This window comes from Haliaeetus albicilla, chromosome 3, assembly GCF_947461875.1.
Source record: "Haliaeetus albicilla chromosome 3, bHalAlb1.1, whole genome shotgun sequence".
Lineage (NCBI taxonomy): Eukaryota > Metazoa > Chordata > Aves > Accipitriformes > Accipitridae > Haliaeetus > Haliaeetus albicilla.
Window position 1 is genome coordinate 9,885,961 of NC_091485.1, and position 18,582 is coordinate 9,904,542.

At 38.7% G+C, this 18,582-nt stretch overlaps 1 protein-coding gene across 5 annotated transcripts in view; it reads right to left on the minus strand.

The window, feature by feature from the left end:
* Nucleotides 1-18,582, minus strand: part of AHRR (aryl hydrocarbon receptor repressor) — a 133,830-nt gene that overhangs the window by 43,504 nt on the left and 71,744 nt on the right. For all 5 annotated transcript variants that reach the window (XM_069778788.1, XM_069778787.1, XM_069778786.1 and 2 more), the window contains 7 exons: nt 16,181-16,270; nt 14,739-14,868; nt 13,139-13,272; nt 11,076-11,275; nt 9,333-9,451; nt 8,225-8,366; nt 5,598-5,773 (listed from right to left, as the gene is read on the minus strand). In XM_069778788.1, coding sequence (XP_069634889.1) covers nt 5,598-5,773; nt 8,225-8,366; nt 9,333-9,451; nt 11,076-11,275; nt 13,139-13,272; nt 14,739-14,868; nt 16,181-16,270 — 991 coding nt within the window. The remainder of the gene's footprint in view (nt 1-5,597; nt 5,774-8,224; nt 8,367-9,332; nt 9,452-11,075; nt 11,276-13,138; nt 13,273-14,738; nt 14,869-16,180; nt 16,271-18,582) is intronic.

Below are 18,582 nucleotides of genomic sequence, written 5' to 3' on the forward strand. Positions count from 1 at the left end.
AAGGATCAGCACCTAAAGTCTTACTGAACTGGCTGATGCACAAATGTCAGACTTCCCTATGCCACCCAGAGGATACTCAGTTCTCAGGATTTTAAGAATACATCACTGTGTTCTAGTGAAGGGCAATTAAACCATAGAGGTATACTTCGCATTACCATATTACCATCAAGGAGTAGGAAGTCAGTCTTTCCTACGGAGAATTTAGGTACAGTCCCTTGATCTTTCATTTTACTAGTTAAATCTCCAAACTGAGGACCAACTGAACCAAGCTTAGCCCTAGCACACTGCTGCCCTCACTCAGATTTTCAAAACAAAGCTCTACTTCGGTATCCAAAGAGTCTGAAGTGAATAGAAATTATTGATAGTGTTATCTACAGTGGAGGTGTGCCCCAGTTTCAGCCACTGGTGTAACTGCATCCCAGCAAACCTTAGAAGCAGTAGGAAAATCCACTCTTTTTGCTGTACAAGTTTACCCCTAGCTCAAATCATGTTGGTTTTCAGTAAAAATAGTGGCTTACAATGGTGTACTTCAGTTGGACTAGCATTTGTACGGTGCTCAGCAGCTGTCTGCTGACAGCTAAAATCAGGCCACATTCTCAGTAAAGACAAGACCTTAATCAGCAGCTTTAGCATGGATAATAGTCTCTGCTATCTGTAGAATGAGTAACATCTCAGAGGGAGACACATTCGCAGAGCTTTTAGAGCTGCTCACCTTCCATACCAAAAAATATCCTTCCTGAACACCAGAATTCATGAGTTCATCGTGTCTCAGCCTCTGGAGAGTTTATGGCTGAAGAAGTTTGAATGCTATCATCAGTCAGATGTTAGAGGCATGCACTGGAAAAAGAAAGGCATTTCTTTCAGCCTGAATACTCCAAATTCCTATCAGGTGAGTGTTTGACTGGCCATTTCTTCTACAAGAATATTTTTTTTATTGTTGTTGCAATAAATGCATTGGGAGGCTCCTAAAACAGACTTTAGGGCTGCACTTGAGGATACAAATACTAGCTCATTAAAGATAAAAGCTAGACACCAGTGACTGAAAACATCTTAAACCCTACTTCTCAGTGCTAGTTTTAAAAATAATACCAAAGCAACAACAACCACTAAGAAAATGTAACCATTTAAAAGAACTGCACTGTCTCTCATGCTATTTACTGAGCAGTGTCAGGGGATCATTAATGTCTGCATACAAAAAGTTTTATAAGATTAAATCAGTGGCAATTTAACAGGGTACAATGCAATGTCATATTTCAGTCCAGACTCAATCCAGGGCACATATCATGGGGAGAGAATGAAGGAATATCTGTGCCTTAAAAGCAGAGAGCAAGAGATTCTTTCTTAGCTTAATTCCTCTGTTCTTTCTAAATGGTGCAATATACCAAGTACTTAGAAGGAACTGGTCTCTGTTTACTGTCAACAGTGGTTAGCGATTGTCAAAAAGGAGGATGAACTGCTGATCTCTTTATAAGCACAGTTCTTAGGAGATTGAGGCGTGTGTGTGTGTGTGTGTGTGTGTGTGTGTGTGTGTGAGATAACTTAGACTAGAAAGAATTCCACTGATACCACATTTTTTCATGTGAGACCTGGAATAACAACTCAGCCACAAATTAAGTGGCCCAAATTCAAACATGATCTGCAGGATAAGTGTGTGTTTCTTGGGTTCGGACTTTATGGAATGATAAGGAAGCAAACCTGACTGCATTTACACAGGGGGCAGGCCAAAGGCAACAGCTCACTTTTGAGTCGCATGTTCATCCATCCTCCTAGAACAAGGCCGTTACATCTCTTATGTCAGATTAGGTTCTCTTACATGCAGAAGCTTCATCTACCTCTATAATATCAAATAAGATGTGTGAAAAGTGTCTGGGTTTGTTGGGAACATAATAAAAATCATCCCAACTGAAATAAACCAGGAAAGCCTTAGAGTAGATAGAGTTATGTTGACAAAATAGCCTTTATTCTGTAGTGGAGAGATGTGTAGAGAACTTCTGTTGTTAGTACAAGTTGTTTCGGCACTGAAGAGAGAAACCTGGCTGGTATAGCTCTCCCGATGTAGTCATGCCAAGAAACATTTCTAAGCACAGACAAGGCATTCAGTGGCACAGTCCTCTACAGAGTTGCACCTGGTGTAACCACTTAACATTGTGCAAACTGGCACCAGCATGCCCAGATGAGGATAATAGTGATTTACAGGCATGTTGCATCAATGTAAATGACAAGAGAAGGTGCAAGGTAGTGCAAAACCAGGCCCAGGTGCTCTCAGTCAGAGGGGTGTGACAGTGAGTCCAAGCGTGGAATCAAACGAGCAGCTTTCCAGCAATCATGCTGGCGTGTCCTCCACTTGCCCCGAGCCATCTATTCCCACGCTACCCTGTCTCCACACTATCCCATTTCTGCCAGGCAGCTGCACAAGGAGCTGGACTGGAGAGTATTACATGGTTCATAGCACAACCCTACCAGCAGCTCTGCAGCCACAGCACAGTGTCTGGCACCAGGAGATAAGCAGTGCCACTGCTACATGCCAAGCAAAGGACTATGAGAGCAACTCTGTGACAGTCTAAAAGAACTGCTGCTTTCATTTTTGTAGATAGTGAATCAACAAGCCAGAGGTTGTGCAGCACCCCTGGTGTGTGGCAGCCTCACTCTACGTGAGTACCCAGTTTGCTTGCCCAGAAGTATTTTTGCACTGGGGCCTGAATTTATGTGATGCGAACAGTGGTGTACCAGAGAGCGGTATAAATTCCACCATTGTGGTCTCACTTCAGAACAGGGTCTGATGTTGCATTGCACCCACTGGCAGGAGTATTAAGGCAAGGATATCAAAACTGTCTCAAATAAGAGGCAGCATGTAGCCAAAAGGGCACTGATTTACACCAGACACAAAAAAAGGAGATGTTCTCATGGCTTGGGTATGGTCAGCTGGTCTATGGCAGATTTAACTTGACCTACAGTAAGGCATTATTGCACCTCTTTACTGTCCATTCTTGCCTTCTACTGGGAATTCTGCCTTCTGCAGGACAGTTGTCAAAAGGTACGTGTGTTATCTCAACAATTTCAGTGTAAAGTGCAGCATTTCAGATAAAACCATTGTTCGTAAGCACTTAACTGACATGCAGAGAATGTATATCTTTACCTCTGCCAACTCTAATGTACAGGCGGTAATTTCTATGAGAGAAGACAGACAGTCTTGGAGAAGAGCAGCCTCCCAGGTGCATTCCCCTACCTGAAAACTACACTTATCCCACATATTTATAGCATTCGGGAAAAGTTTATGCCACTTTTCTAGCATGTAAAGCCATGTCCTTAGTGACTAATAGGAGACAGAAATGAAGACATTATAATTATTTATAACATTTTGAAAAAGAAAACATTCATTATAATAATGGGCTTCTTTCAAAAAGCACATATATATCTAAGCTTTTTTTAAATGATGTGGTTTTTATATAGGTGAAATTGATATAAAGTTAAAATAGTGCAATTTTAAAACAAAAGTTAGTGCAGGAGTCAAACTACAACAACAAAAACCAAAACAGAAGTTGTAGATTTTTTTTTTTTTTTTTTCAGATATACATTACTGCCTGGGTTCAAAGGAAAGCGTACAGATCTGTTTTCAAAAGCACCAAAGTGCACCAAAGTGCTTTTGAAAGGTATACATATTCCAGTTAGCTCTCGGTGAGATTAAGATTTTCTTTTGGGAATGAAACTAGGATGCTTTTGAAAATAACATATCTAATCTTAGTGTGGGATTTGGTTTTGATGTCAGGTGACGAAGTCTAACAAGCTGCTATCAGTCAAAGAGATACTATAAAATAAAAAAAGTGCGTTTCCTTTGTTAACATTACAAGTAACAGCAAGGAAAATAATTGGAGAAATATTTTCTTCTCATGTACATTTAACAGCACTTCGTAACTCGTTTACAGAAGTGGATAACATCCCGTTGCTCAGTCTTTCAAAGAGCAACATGAAAGGCTGATGGCTTCAAAATGGAAAAATATGGGTACTAAAACCTTAGTATTATCAAGGATACTTGAGAAGAACTTCAGTTTGAAGTGAAATAATTTCTAATGCATTTTATGAAAGTAATTTGTTTTAATTAATGCTATCTTTTAAATTAAGTTGTGTTGGGAAGCCCTTGCCTGTTCCCATCAATTTAATGTTAAGATAAAGGAATAGCTGATGCTTCTTATTAGAGTAGCAAAAAACTAAAAATGCAAAAATTCCTAAGGTAACCTGGCCACAATGAAGACCATAAACATTTTCTCTTTGCACAGAGGCATCACATCAGCTTGAGAAAAACAAACAGAACAAAGGCAGGAAACAGAAATAGCTAGACCTTGGTAATGAACTGTAGACAAGAGAGGAAAGATGATGAAGACAAATTAGCAGGTATACCTGTGCAGTGAGTAATGATTATTTTCTGTGCCTTAGGTTTTATCTTTCTTTCTTTCCGAAGATCACTAGGAGAAGTGCAGTAGGGGGTACAGGACGAGTGTGTGTCTGCGTCTGTTTTTTCTCACATGCAGATGCACACACACACACGCTCAAAATCTTTCCACTGGCTTTTAATTTTAGTAACTCATTTAACCCAACTGGAAGAGAATCTACAACTTCTTGCTTTTAACATTATAAATATTCCAAATGTTATAAAATCTATTGTAAAAATGTACATTCAGTGGTTTTATGAGGCACAGGACCTGCTAATGTATTTTCAGGGAAGCTCGCGTGTACTCTGTTCTGTCCACTGTTGGACAATGGTGGAGAATCCAGGGGCTCACGCTTGATTGCTTGAACCAAGCAGGGGTTTTTAAATTCACATGGCATTTTAAACACCTCATTATTCTGCTCTTTCTCCTCCCCTGGGCTGGGGCTGTAGAAGTGGCCATAGCACCCTGTGTGCTGCAGGTCCGGCATGCTTTCCAAACACCCGGAGGAGTTCTGAGGGCAAAACGGGGCCACCTCCTTGCTACGTGAACCCTTGCAAAATCTGTTCAGGTTTAGGTTGTTGGGATGGTTTGCTACGATGCATTGCCAGTTATGCGGTGTGTAAAGGCAGTGCCTTGGCTTCTGACAGGGTGAGGCTGGCTCACAGAGGTCCGGTTCTGTTTTGAGGTGCACTCTATTGGGGTAGCTAAACACCTGCTTTCTTACCGAGCCGCTCTCATCCAGCCAGGCTCGGTTTTGTGACGTCAGGTAATTATCAGCAATGTTTTCAGAATCAGAATCGTATTCTGTTTTGATGGGCATCTCCAAGGGAAAGGCTGCATCGTAGAGAGACTCTGAAGATATGAACGGTCTCTGCAATTTCAGATGGTCTGTCGCATAGTTCTCTGCATAACGCTGTTGTACGCCCGAGTATGACTGGCAGCTTTCTGCACTCCCCCAGTGGGAAGGGCAAGTTGGTGCTAAATTTAAGAAACTTTGGTCTCTGTTGTAGAATGATCCAGCTCTCCTGTTTGAACATGTGTTCATTCGCTGGCTCATAGAACAAGAGCTTGAGTTTCTTAAAGTCCAGCTACTGCTTGTGGTGCAGTTGTTTTGAATGCCCAAAGCTGATGTGTTGGAACTGAGAGGTTCCTCTTGCATAAAACACTCACCATTTGAATGAGGCTCAAACTTCACTTTTACATTATCTTGTTCATTTTTTACTGCTGTCCAGTTAAGATGCTTCCACTGGCCCAGAGTTTCAATGGCACTGTTACAGGAAAGTCCCTCCAGGTTTCCTTTCAAACTGGCAAAACCACTTGGTATCTTCAGTTGTTCATCTTCTTCCCTTTCAATAACAGTAGAAAAAAATCAGTCAATCAGAGTTTTCTAAACGTATGCTTTCTGGGATACAAATGGAGTGGCTTGACATACATTACAAGTGATACTTTGTCCTTAACTTAACATGGGACTCTCACGCTTTTATCTGTATAACCTTTGCATTTGTTCAAGAGAAAAAAAGAGTGTGCATGCACCTGGGCATCAGTGTGCATGCACAGCTACCTTTCTGTGGCACAGTTTCATTTAAATTCTGACATGCATTTACTTTTCCATTTCAGGGACACAGTTCACAAACACCTTAAATACTGTAGTACAGTATGGTAACTAACTTACACTTTTGTTCTTCCCTTAAAATATATCTAAATAATATTTATGTGCAGAAAAATCAAGAGATAAAATGCAAAGAGTGTCTTAAATGAGATGTATTTTGTTAACAAGAAATCATTTGGACACTTAAGAACTTTCTGATTGAAGTGATTTGGGGGAGAACCGTGGGGGTCTTATATTTTGAGAATGCAGAGTTAGCTGAGAGGAAATAAAATGCCTGAATTAAGTGTCCAGAATAGTCACAGATGTTCATATTGGGCGTAGGTTTGTTTTACATGTCTAACTTAATTCATGTTGTCTTTTGTTTTCCAAGATGGCCAGTGAATTCATTTTCCATGACCTCCAGCTGAAGAACACAACATTAGTGAAGAGCTCTGGCAGCGAAAGTTGCCTGAGCATTTCCATGTCCGATGCAGCAGTTTTCAGAACTTGAGGTTCAATCTTCAGGTTCAGGATTTGTCTGGAATTCACTAACATGCTGATTCCCGACCAGGCAGGATGAGTGCTACCAACCCGCTCCCTCCCTCTCTGAACAAGAAGTGGGCATCTCAGTAAGATACCAAGCATGAAAACCTTGAGAGCTAGTTTAGAAGGGGGTTTAGAAGGCTTTTTCTTGGGCTCACTATTAAGAACTTTTACTTTGGTATGAACTCAATGTGCAAGTATAGGATTTTCCAGTAGAGGGAGTCCATGTTGTTACAAAGAGAGAATGTCCCACTGTAATAAATGTACACCAGGAAAGCAGAGTATTTTCTCTTTTTTAACATGAGGTGTTAAATATTTTCAGTCCTCTGCTAAATATCGTTATTGTTATTATTGTTAGTCTTGAGATGCAAATGGTATGATACAAGTTTGCTGCAGAACTAGCTTCTCAGGAATTGGTCTAATTGGGAAGCAACGGACTGAACAAAATGCAATAGTCACAAAAGCTTAGACCCCCCCCAAATGAAGAATTTTCCAGTAAAATAGTATCTAGTGAAAATTCTTCAAAAGCATGTATGTTTCCAGAAAGACAGCATACATTTAAAAAAAAAAGTAGTAGTAAGAGTGAAGTCTATTGCAAACTATCAGGAGGACAGGACTGAATATAATCTCCAAGGCCAACTCTTATAACACTTCAGTTTCTACGAACTATCAAACACAAAGGAAGGATTTTAACCACTCAGAGGGTAAAAATGTAGCTAAATAAACATCTAAGAGCATGCTTAATTAGAGAGAAAACAATTTAAAAGTCAAGACTTGAATACAAGAGAGCCCCTTTTAATCTGCTTCTTAATAGAAGTTCATTCCCTTACACGGCAAGATGATGTTTGTGCTGCCCTAGTAAAGGTAAAGAGTTCCACCACCACATTTTTTCCACTGGGCCAGATGGTGGCTGTGTACACCTCCTGGCCCCTGCTCATCCAGTCCACCCTCTTATCTCTTCCCTTGGACCAGCTTGAAGAGATACCTCAACAAAGCCCACAGGAACTGGAACAGGCAATCCCATGGGGGAAGGAAGAAAAGCTTATTTGGGAGGAAAGGGTAAAATCCAGTTGAGAGGTCCTCTTTGAATGCACATCTGTGAGATTAGCTTCCACTCCAAGGCTGAGCCTACAGCCAACTAAATGTATCTATCTACAAACATGCAATGAATATGAGAATCCCTGTTTAGATTATGTTGAACATCCAGAACTAAAAACATGAGCTCAACTGTCATCCATAAAGGGGAAAAAAACCCAAAACTTAACGTAATCAAATGTTAAAAAGTAGAAAACCAAGGACACTAAATCAGCAAAGAGTTTCAGCTGCAAAGTAAAACAAAACCCCAAAATAAGTTTTTGTGCAAGAAAGTCAAAACATATTAATAATAAAGCATTTACTTTTGAAGTATTCTGTTTTAATATGTATGTACTCTCAACTTCAGAAGAAAAAACACTGAAGAAAAGAAATAAATATTGTTTACAGTTAAAACAGCCATTTCATATGATCCATAACAAAAATGGATTTCCATTTGGTAAGTAAACTAAACCCTTCTCATAGAGCTCTTCTCTTAGGTCATTACAGTCTTTTTTAAAGATCTCATGCATAAAGAATACCTTCATTTTTCTAAAATACAGATTTTTTTTTTAGTATTGGAAAATATACTTACTTCACCATTTGCTGTTGGGCAAGGACATATTCTGAACAACCACTTCGATACAGAAGTTGAGTGTTAGCTTGAACCCAGACCCAGTGATCTTCATTTGTTTGTACTTTGACTAGAGAAATGCCATTTTCTCCATTATTCTTTGCTATGCAATGTAAAAGAAAATCTATTTTAATACAAGCGTTGTTTAATATTTTTTCTTACCTAAACTATGGGTGAATGTTCACAGGTTTGTTTGCTGCCCTGGAATCATAGCACAGGAAAGTACAAGCTAAAATATGTCACAGAACTAGGCAAATTACATTAAAAAATAAAATATGAAAAACCTGATGAGGCAGTTAGAAACACTTAAATTGTAACCAAAGATTTTTCAGTATTATTAGTTTATTATTATTTTTCCCTCCCAGTAATAGTACTATACCAATGAGAAAATGTTCATGAAAAATGGGGTTATGACAGAGGAATGGTTTTAAAGAAGTTAAAGGTTTCCAGCAGGTATGACAGAAGGCTGAGTACAACTCTGTCTAAGAAGAAGTTGCCCATTGGGGAAGACTCACCATCAAAATTTTAGCCATTGTAAAATCTGAAATACAGCATAGACTCTCATAATATTGCCATAGCCAAACCCTGGAAAAGCATGAGTCAAAGCTGCAAGCAAATAATGAGTTTTAAAGAAAATAGAGTCTAATTTTCCTCTGGTTTTCTGAGCTTTGGGAAAAACTAGCATTTGTTAATTATTATCCAGTTTTCCTCCGAGAGGGATAGATATCATCATTTATTATTAAGCCTTTCACATAATCATGTTAAATTCAGTGCTGCCATATTTAGGAAAGCATACTTTGAGTATTCTTATCTACTATGATTGTTTATATCTCTGTAAACTTGGTATCATGGTATTTCTGCCTACGCCAAAATAGCAGACTAATTCAGTACTGTCTTTTGAGGCGGTCAATATTTTTTTTTGCATTTTTTTACAGAAGGGGTTTTAGAAAGAAGAAAAAAGAGATCGTTGGAACCAAAACCTGGAAAACCTAACAGGAGAAAAGAAAAGAAAAGACAAGATTTTTTCTCCATAAACTGTATATAATGCAGAAGTACTTAGCAGACACACCTTTGATTTGGTTTTCAGCAATCTGTAACACATTAGTGAAAGCTGCACCTTCGTGATGACTGTTTCTTCCATATAATTCTGCTGCTTCACACAGACCTGAATTACCTTTGGAACTGGAGCTGTAGAGGACAGAAAATGTGGAAAATTCCTTGTCAGTGAATGACAACACAGTAAAATCACAAACTCTGAAAGATGTGATCTTCAAGCTGTTGACCATTAGCAAAGACTTATGGTTTCTGCATCATTTGTTTGGTCAAACTAGTGTATGACTTGAATTCTGCATTCAATTAAGAGGGATATTTATGTTTAGGAATATTCTGCTCACAACTTACTATATCTGGAATAATAAGTTTCAGCTTGAATTGAGACACATACTGTGTATATTCTGCTCTGCCTATGCAAGGTACATTCAAGGTACGTACATCACACTGACCAGCAATGCCCTTTAAGAGTTAGCATGACTTCAATTTGCAACAGTCATCATATGATTTGAATGAATTTCTTCAGTCTTTAGTTCAAAATGCATACTAGGGCTTGGAAAGGGTGCAAAGTCCATAACATTGCTTTCCAAATTTTTCCCTTTATTAAGACCATCAGAAAAGAAATTACTATATAAATTTGCCCACCATCCCTGGCCAGCATGCTTCAGGCCTGAACCAAAGGCAACACTCAAGTTAAATGCCCATTTCATTCTTGTCAAATCCTTGGCCACTGTCCAGTCAGTTAGTAAAACTTAAGTAAAGCACCTCTCTTCTAGGAGCTGAATTCTGATCATCAACTAATTTAACCTGGGCCACTGAAAAACTAGCAAGTGGAAATGGCTTTCCAACTTGGTTCCAAAAGCCTGCATAGTTCATTATATCAGCCTTCGAGTAATTTAATTCTTGTCAAAAGGATGTATGTCCTAGAACAACATTACACGTCTGGATAGTAAATCCACACATACACAAGCATATTCTAATTAAAAGCCAAATTATGATGCTGTCAGTCACACTGATGAGCATTTTACTTCACAGCAATGGACCTCATTGCTGTAAGGTCATATTAAACCAAATAAGGGAAAACATAATCCTAGCCCCAAACATCAACTAAAATTCAATCATAGAAGAGTAACGAAAATAAGTGTTAGGAAGGAAATGACTCTGAACACAATCTGTCCTCATCTTCTGTGATTGCTACCGAGTGATCAGCCCCAGGCCATTTAGTGCAATTGTAGACTTATGTGTTCATAAGCCTTCTGTTGCAAGATAAATACATACACCAAATACATCTCATTTGACTCTCTGTGAACACCCACACACACGCACATTCAGCTTTCTAAAGTTTTCCTTTTCCTTTGTTTGCCATCGAAATGCCCAAGTCCAAATAATTGTGCTACCAGAAGATACTGAAATTTGAGAACTCTCAGTAAAAATACTTTTTCTTTTCCACTTTTACACCTAGTAGAATGACTTATTGCATTGGTAACTTCTGAAGGATAGGAAGATATCCTAACTTTCCGTTTTTTATAGAAAATTATATATATAGCAATATAATACTTAATATGTATTATATATAAAGTATACTATATTACAGTATAGTTATTATGTATTATATAGTTAAATCCAGATAAATTATTCACTTTTCTAGAAAAGAGTTTTAAAATGGAGAATTATTTAGCCTAATTTGTGCTTTTTACATGCTTCATAAACATAAAGCCCATAGTACACTTTACTAACTGCTAAAAGATTAATTTGAAAATACTTTGTATTCACTGCTGCTGCATCATCAGCTTTGTGTTTTGCTTTCACAAGCAGGCTTTTCATCTTCATTTCTGTCACAGAAGGGAGCAGAAGCGGTACCACTATGCAGAATAAGGACAGCTGAGGTGGCAATACTGTTCCTGATGAGGACTTCTTCCTTTGTCCAAAAAGAAACTTTAGTTTGCCTTGGAACTGCATTGTCTGTTATACAAAAAAACAATAGAATTAGCGTAAGCGTTTAGTGTATAAACATTTAAAATGCGAATACAACCTAGGAGCGTGTTGTTTAACACCAAAACCAGTTCTGAAACAGGGACAAAACCTAGGAATTTAATTATCTTCATACAATTTAAACCATGCCATTTCAGAAGCATGGTGAGCAGCAGTACTATCAACAGTAAAATGAGACATTTGAGGCTGGTTTTTGGTTTTTTTTCGCTCGTGTGTACTTAAAGTAGAAGTTTCATGTTATATTCTGTTCGCCAAGACAGGCAGTGTATGGTGGCGCAAACAGCTATTTCCTCTGTGCCTCACTCTGAAGCTGGAAGTATTATTTTTCCATGCTCTGTTCTCTCCAGTGAGATGGTTCCTGAGTTTCTTTCCTCTTGCTCTGCACTTTCTCTGGTAAGTTGTCCTGGTTTTGGCTGGGATGGAGTTAACTTTCTTCCTAGTAGCTGGTATAATGTTGTGTTTTGGGTTTAGTATGAAAGTAATGTTGATAACACACCGATGTTTTCAAGTGTTGCTAAGCAGTGTTTATACCAAGTCAAGGATTTTTCAGCTTCTCATGCCCAGCCACCAAGAGCTGGAGGGGCACAAGGAGTGGGGAGGGGACACAGCCAGGACGGCTGACCCAAACTGGCCAGAGGGGTATTCCATACCATGTGACGTCATGCCCAGTATATAAACTGGGGGGAGTTGGCCAGGGGGGGCAGATTGCTGCTCGGGAACTAACTGGGCATCGATTATTGTTGCAATTTTAGTATTATTACTTTTTTTTCTTCCTTTTCTGTTCTGTTAAACCGTCTTTATCTCAACCCACGAGTTTTATTTTTTTCTCAGTTCTCTCCCCCATCCCACTGGGTGGGGGGAGTGAGCAAGCAGCTGCGTGGTGTTTAGTCACCGGCTGGGGTTAAACCACGACAGAAGTATATGGACTGGCACAACCCAAGGGCTGTGCAGGCAGACACCAGGGGAAAAGATATGCCCAAGATAGCCAGATACAAAGTACATAGGTTGGAAGGAACCATCCATCCCTGCCTCAAATCTCCATATGACCAGAAGGCAGAGATCAAGTTAATAGCAGACTGCTGCCTCTTGGTGAAAAAATTACCTACCACAAAATGACCAAAGAAAAATCAGTCCATTTGAGTTGGGCATTTTCCAGAGCTGTAAGATTAAAACAGGGATGCAGAAATGACTAACTGGTACATCTGTGCAGACCCATAGTCTTCCAGCAAATGAGCATCTGAGACAGAAGTTGCATTTCCTTGTGTCGTGCTGACCCTCTCATTTTCTTTGCACGTGCCATACTTTGTCGTAAGAAGAAACAGCACTGGTCTTTACTAAGCAAATGGGGAAGTGATTTCTAGAAATGACCCACTCCTAGTAAGGATATTTGAGGAGCGTGTGAGAGACTTTCTAATTCCAGTTTTTATTATTAAAGGACACTTTACAAAAGGGGAAAAGGAATCATCATTATTCCCATTCCTTAAAGCAAATACTTCGTGCTTAAATGTTAATGGTTGAAACTCAAGCTTGCCGCCCTTGTGCTAGGCCCAGTACAAATCAAGGACAGATATTGTCCAAAAGAGCTTAAAACCTAAAAGTTTATAGATTCTTTCTGTTTTAAATATTACAACCTTCTTTTCTCCCATCACTCTTTACACATATTAATAAATGTCTTCAGGTGTTTCTTGTTAGTGCACAGCAAATGAAAACTGTATCCTGCCCATGGCTCTCCATAGTATTTATGTTCAATATTTATGTTGAAATATTTTTCATATGAAGTAATTAAAATCTAATATGTCATGACTACAGTTGTCTAAGTGAAATTATACTTACAAGGAAGCCAGAAGTACTGTCCAACAAGCAGCGAACTCGACAGATGAAACAACGAGTTAAGAAGGAAGAATAATCTGTTGTCATGCTGTCATTCTCTTGTGCTTTAAATAATTTACTGAGAATATATTCTTCTCCTAGGAACAACAGTGGAGGTAATATATATCAGATCACACTAAAGAAAGAATGAAAATGTTCTGTAGCCAATTGAAGAAGCTCTTATGGAAATTGCTAAAAATTACTTTATGGAAGGGCAAATATTAAATTGTGTCATGTATAGATACATCTGCACATGCTCTACCAAAAGAAAGAAGAAAAGCTCTACAATGGGATTCAGGTGAGTTTCTTCAGAAACTTTGACTTTTTTATTTCCTGAGGTTTTTTGATTTTTAATGATGCAAAGCAGGGTAACAGATGTTGCTGGTTTTGAGATCAGAGATCACAGAAAATACATTAGAAAAAGGAACAAAATAAGGAAAATGCTAATGCAAGAAAAAAAACAACAAATGAACAGTGGCTGATTAGCTAATGTTCAGCTGTTGCCTCCTTGATTTTTAATGAAGCATTTTCCAGTTTTGGACTACAAGTGCATAGCTTTTGGAATACTTATTTCCCAAAAGACAGTAGTATTTGTACAGAAGTATGAACTCAGGAACTGAAATTCTCCACTGTATATATTAGGACAAAAATTGCAAATATTTGTAACTTTTTATAGTTTGAAATATTAATGCACATTGTTTAGTTTGTTCTCTGCATACTTCCTACAAAATCTTGCAAAGTTCCTCACATATCTGTAAGACTCTTGCAAAACACAGAAACTGTAAGAAATTCTACCAAAGTTTCACGACTGTGTTCCTGAGGACTTCATAAAGGCTGCTGACGGATTTCTCGCAAGTCTCTCCTCACCCATCTGGAGGCTGTGCTTCCTCAATTTCTTTCCTCAATTACTTCCTTACCTTATGGTGAAATGCATACATTTTGCTGGGATCAATAATTCTTTATAAAGTTAACAATTTCAACCGCATTGTATTTTCTGTAGTCATGATTTCAGCTTAACGACTCATGTAGGAGAAACCTTGAGCACATGTATCCACCTGCCATCCCAGGGAAATACAGCCTCAGAGGAAAAAAAGCATTGCTAAACCTACTTGTTCTTCTGAAGACTCCTGTCTACATAATTTTGCATGGGAAAACAAGTGGCAGAAAGTGATGTTGCCACTGTGGTACTGTACAGAAACTTTTTGCATGGGATTTTTTTGCATTAATGAGAGGAATACTAATGTCCTGATCAGTGTGAACAAAAGGTTGGTAGGATGAACACTGATGCTGTTCATTCTGCGTGTATAAGAATATCCGTTGGTACTTTAGTCAGAGAAGAAGAAAGGAAACATCAATTTTGTAGCTTCAATGGCACACACTACCTTATAAACGTCAAGAATCAGGAAGAAACATCACCTAGGGGACAATAACATGTTAAATGGCCACTATGCAACTTACCAGTGGAGAATCTGGCTTGACATGGAACAGACAGGGGCGTAGGTGGAATGCAATTCTACCTCTATACAGTGGTGCCTATGTTTCCAATCAATATATACAGTCCCACCTGTTTCTGTCTGTAGTTGCTGTCCAGACGACATCTGGGGAGGATTCATGGCCCAGTGCAGTTGTCTACAGAAATCCTGGCGATCATCCACGTGAATGTAATCATATATGTTTTGGTGCATTACATCAGTCTGAAACAATTACAGCAAGGAATGTTTAATTTGTAAGTGTAGTGAGGCAGACGCTCATCTTTAGGTTGATACTTCCCTTAAAATAATGACTGGTGTAGGATACCTTCAGAGGAAAGATTGATTGAGGAAAGTTATTCCGGAGGCCCCTGTTTTTCCCATCTGCTTTTTGACTTCACATCCTAAGATGATTCTTTTTATTCTGAACCCTTTTGTGCATATGCAAAGGTGTCATAAAAAAGTCCCAACTGGCAGCCGGTGACCAGTGGCGTCGCCCAGGGATTGATGCTGGGACAAACCCTGTTTAATTTCTTGATTAGTGAATGATGGGATAGAGTGCACTCTCAGGAGGTTTGCAGAGGGTACCAGCTGGGGAGAGCAGGACGGCTACTCAGACCTTGACGGGCTGTAAAAATGGTCTGACAGGAACCTCAGGAAGTTCAACAAAGGCAAAGTTCTCTCTAATTTTCGGTACCCCAGGAAAAGAAAGATATTGGCATACCAAAGTGAGACCAGGAAAGTGCTACCAAGACATTTAAGAGGGCTGGAGCACGTGACATAGCAGGCGAGGAGACAAGAACAGGGTTTGTTCAGCCTTAAGAAAACTTCAGAACTTACTGGTGTCTACATTAACTGAATGAGCGGGTGTAGAGAAGACAAAGCCCAACTCTTCTCAGAAGAACAATGTGGGAAGACAAGAAGCAACAGACACAAGTTGCAACATGGGAAACTGGGACTTGATATAACCAAAAAAAATTTACAGTCAGGGTGGTTAAACACTGGAACACATCTTCCAGAAGGGTCACAGAAACTCAAAACTTGACTAGATGAGTCCCAGATCAACCTGCTCTACCTGGATCTGCTTTGAGCAGGAGGTTGGACTAGATGACCTCCAACTACGTGGTTCTGTTATTCTGTGACTTTACAATGTATTTATTATACACAGGCAACCAGTCGAGAATAGCTGCATCTTATACTGAAATTGAAAGGAAACTTTTAGCTAAATCTTATTTTTATAATGGATTATGTTTCTGTTAACAAAAGCTTTACAAAAGGAACAAAACTACAAGGAATTCATCTTCACCTGTCAGATCACACACATAAAGAAAAGAAAATTAGTCTGCAATGGCATAGTAAAATAAGTTAATTTCAGTAATTTTAATTAAAAAATAGTGTATGCCTAATCAGCAGTAGAAGGATAAGGTGAAACAACATAGAGTGCTGCATTTTAGAAAGCCATTTAGCAGGAGCAACTACAAGAAAGTCATTACAATGACAGTGATTAAGTATTCTAAATTTTTGTTAATATATTTACCTGATGAAACCCTAGATAGTCCACAATTGTCGATGACGCATAAAATATCATTCCATCTGCACTCACCACCAATGCAAAACCGTTCAGTGACTAAAGAAGGGAAAATTAGATAATTAAAAAGATAATCAGAAAGTCAAGAGTAAAATGGGTATAAAATATAATAATTTTAAGAATATTCTAGACATGAAGCAATCATTTTGCAAAAAAGTTGGATATCAAATTTTTGCACAAAGTCCTTTTTTTCCTTAGATGAAAAATTAATAACAATCTGGAACATGGGGTTTTTTCGTTTTTTTAAAATAAGCTAGGATAGCTAATTACAGTGTAACTACCATATTGCATTACTAGTTTATTATCTACTTTAAATTTTATTTTATCATTAATTCATACAATTAGAAGTTTAATAACAAGTGTCAACTACTTTTTTTTTGCTTTTAATTTAAAACAGTGCATTCCATAATAATTGCTTTGATTTTATATCTATTGATACATATAGATAATATAGTAATCTCCAACAAGAAAATTAAATACATGTGCTGTTGTAGCTATGACTTTAAAACTGGACGTGTATTTTAAAGTATGGCTATTTTCTTAAGCTTCTATAAAAATACATACATGCATAATAGCATAAATACAATGAATATAAAAGTAGGCAATAAATACTTCACTGATATAGACCAATGTTTAGTCTAGAAAAAAGCTAAATTAGTTCTCATAGACTCAGTGATGCAAGGAAAGCAACCAGAGAAATCCAAAAATAAAAGTAAGGATTAAATGAAGTACATGATGTAAACATTACGATCCATCATGCTGCATGCAGACTGACTAATTTTGCCTCTCTTCCCTTGATAAAGATTCAGTAACATATCTTCACTCCAGCAGGCTTGCATTCCAAGGTAGTTTAGATGATCCTTTCATGTGATGGTTTTGAGGTCTTTTGAGATTACGGTTCAAATAGCTGCTGATGAAATACTGCTACATTATTATTATTATCCTTGCTTCACCTTTCTCTCAATTTACTGTTGTAGCAATGTGCCTATTAATCCTGAGTTAATCCTGAAGCACAATGAGGGCAGCTTTTCAATTGCTCAGTAACCAGATACACTGACATATTTTTGTGAGCTTGGTTCTCTTTTTCGGTTCCTAAATAAGGACCAGATTTCCAAGACTGCTCGAAGCCTGTTCCCACTGTGACAATGGTGGGCAGAATTTCAAGAGTTCAGTGCACAACAGGCTGACTCCTCAGAAGATTTGGGCCCAATCTTAGATGTGGAGCACCTTTGGAAACATGGCCCAGTGGGACTGTACATGGCCAGGGGCTCTGTACCTTGAAGAACCTCTGAAACAGTGACTGGAGAAATGTAGTGGAGAGACTACAATGGCTCACCTACATTTGGAAAACGCTGTAGGAGCAACTGATTCAGTCAAGTCAATACTAACCATGAGTCATTGCTAAGAACAGTCAAGGGCAAACCATGTTCAGCTCCAGGTCAGCTCCATAGATACAGATCCTTTCCAGAATAAGTGTTACCTCTGCCTAGTTGGGTTTGTGTTGTACACTAGTTATCCCTGTTGACTCATCAAACACAAGCAGTTGCTGGACTGGTGCTATTTTCTGCTCTAAATAATGCCCAAATTAGTCCCAGCACCTCACCAACCAGAAGACAATGTGTCAAGATTTCTACATCTTCACATCTGTGCCTTTCACTGCGCTGAGAGGAGCCTCCATAGATGGTATCTGTCACATCCATTTCCAGTGTCAAGTGGAGACAAGAAAGCATTTTTGGCATCTTGTCTCTTCGGACTCATCTTCACAGCAATGAAACCATCAGTGATGTGATGTTAGAAATTTTATTACATTTTGAACATCTGGCAGGCCTTTTAATTTGGACAGACTAAAAATTTCCACAAAGATAACCATAGGACATTTAAGGGAGCTCCTTCATGTCTGTGGCTGTTACCACGCACATTCCAAAAGACCTCCAGTCCTGCCCATGCAGCCAGGGCAGGTAATAATTAAGAATATTAATGTTTTTAATTAAAGAAATGTTCTTAACCTATGCAAATTAATCACAGAGTCATAGAATGGTTTGGGTTGGAAGGGACCTTAAAGATCATCTAGTTCCAACCGCCCTGCCATGGGCAGGGACACCTTCCACTAGACAAGGTCGCTCAAAGCCCCATCCAACCTGGCCTTGATGCATCAAACCCCATCTGGGAAAGCTTAAAAAATGACCACAAGATCTGAATATGATCAAAGAATCTCACACAGTGTCATGCTGAAGATCCTTAAAATGTGCCTTCCATTGTCCTGCAGGCAAGCTGGAGTTTTTCAGTCCCAATAGGAAATAGCCAGGGAGCACCTGCCTTTGCCAAGGATTGCTTTTATGAATCAAGAAATA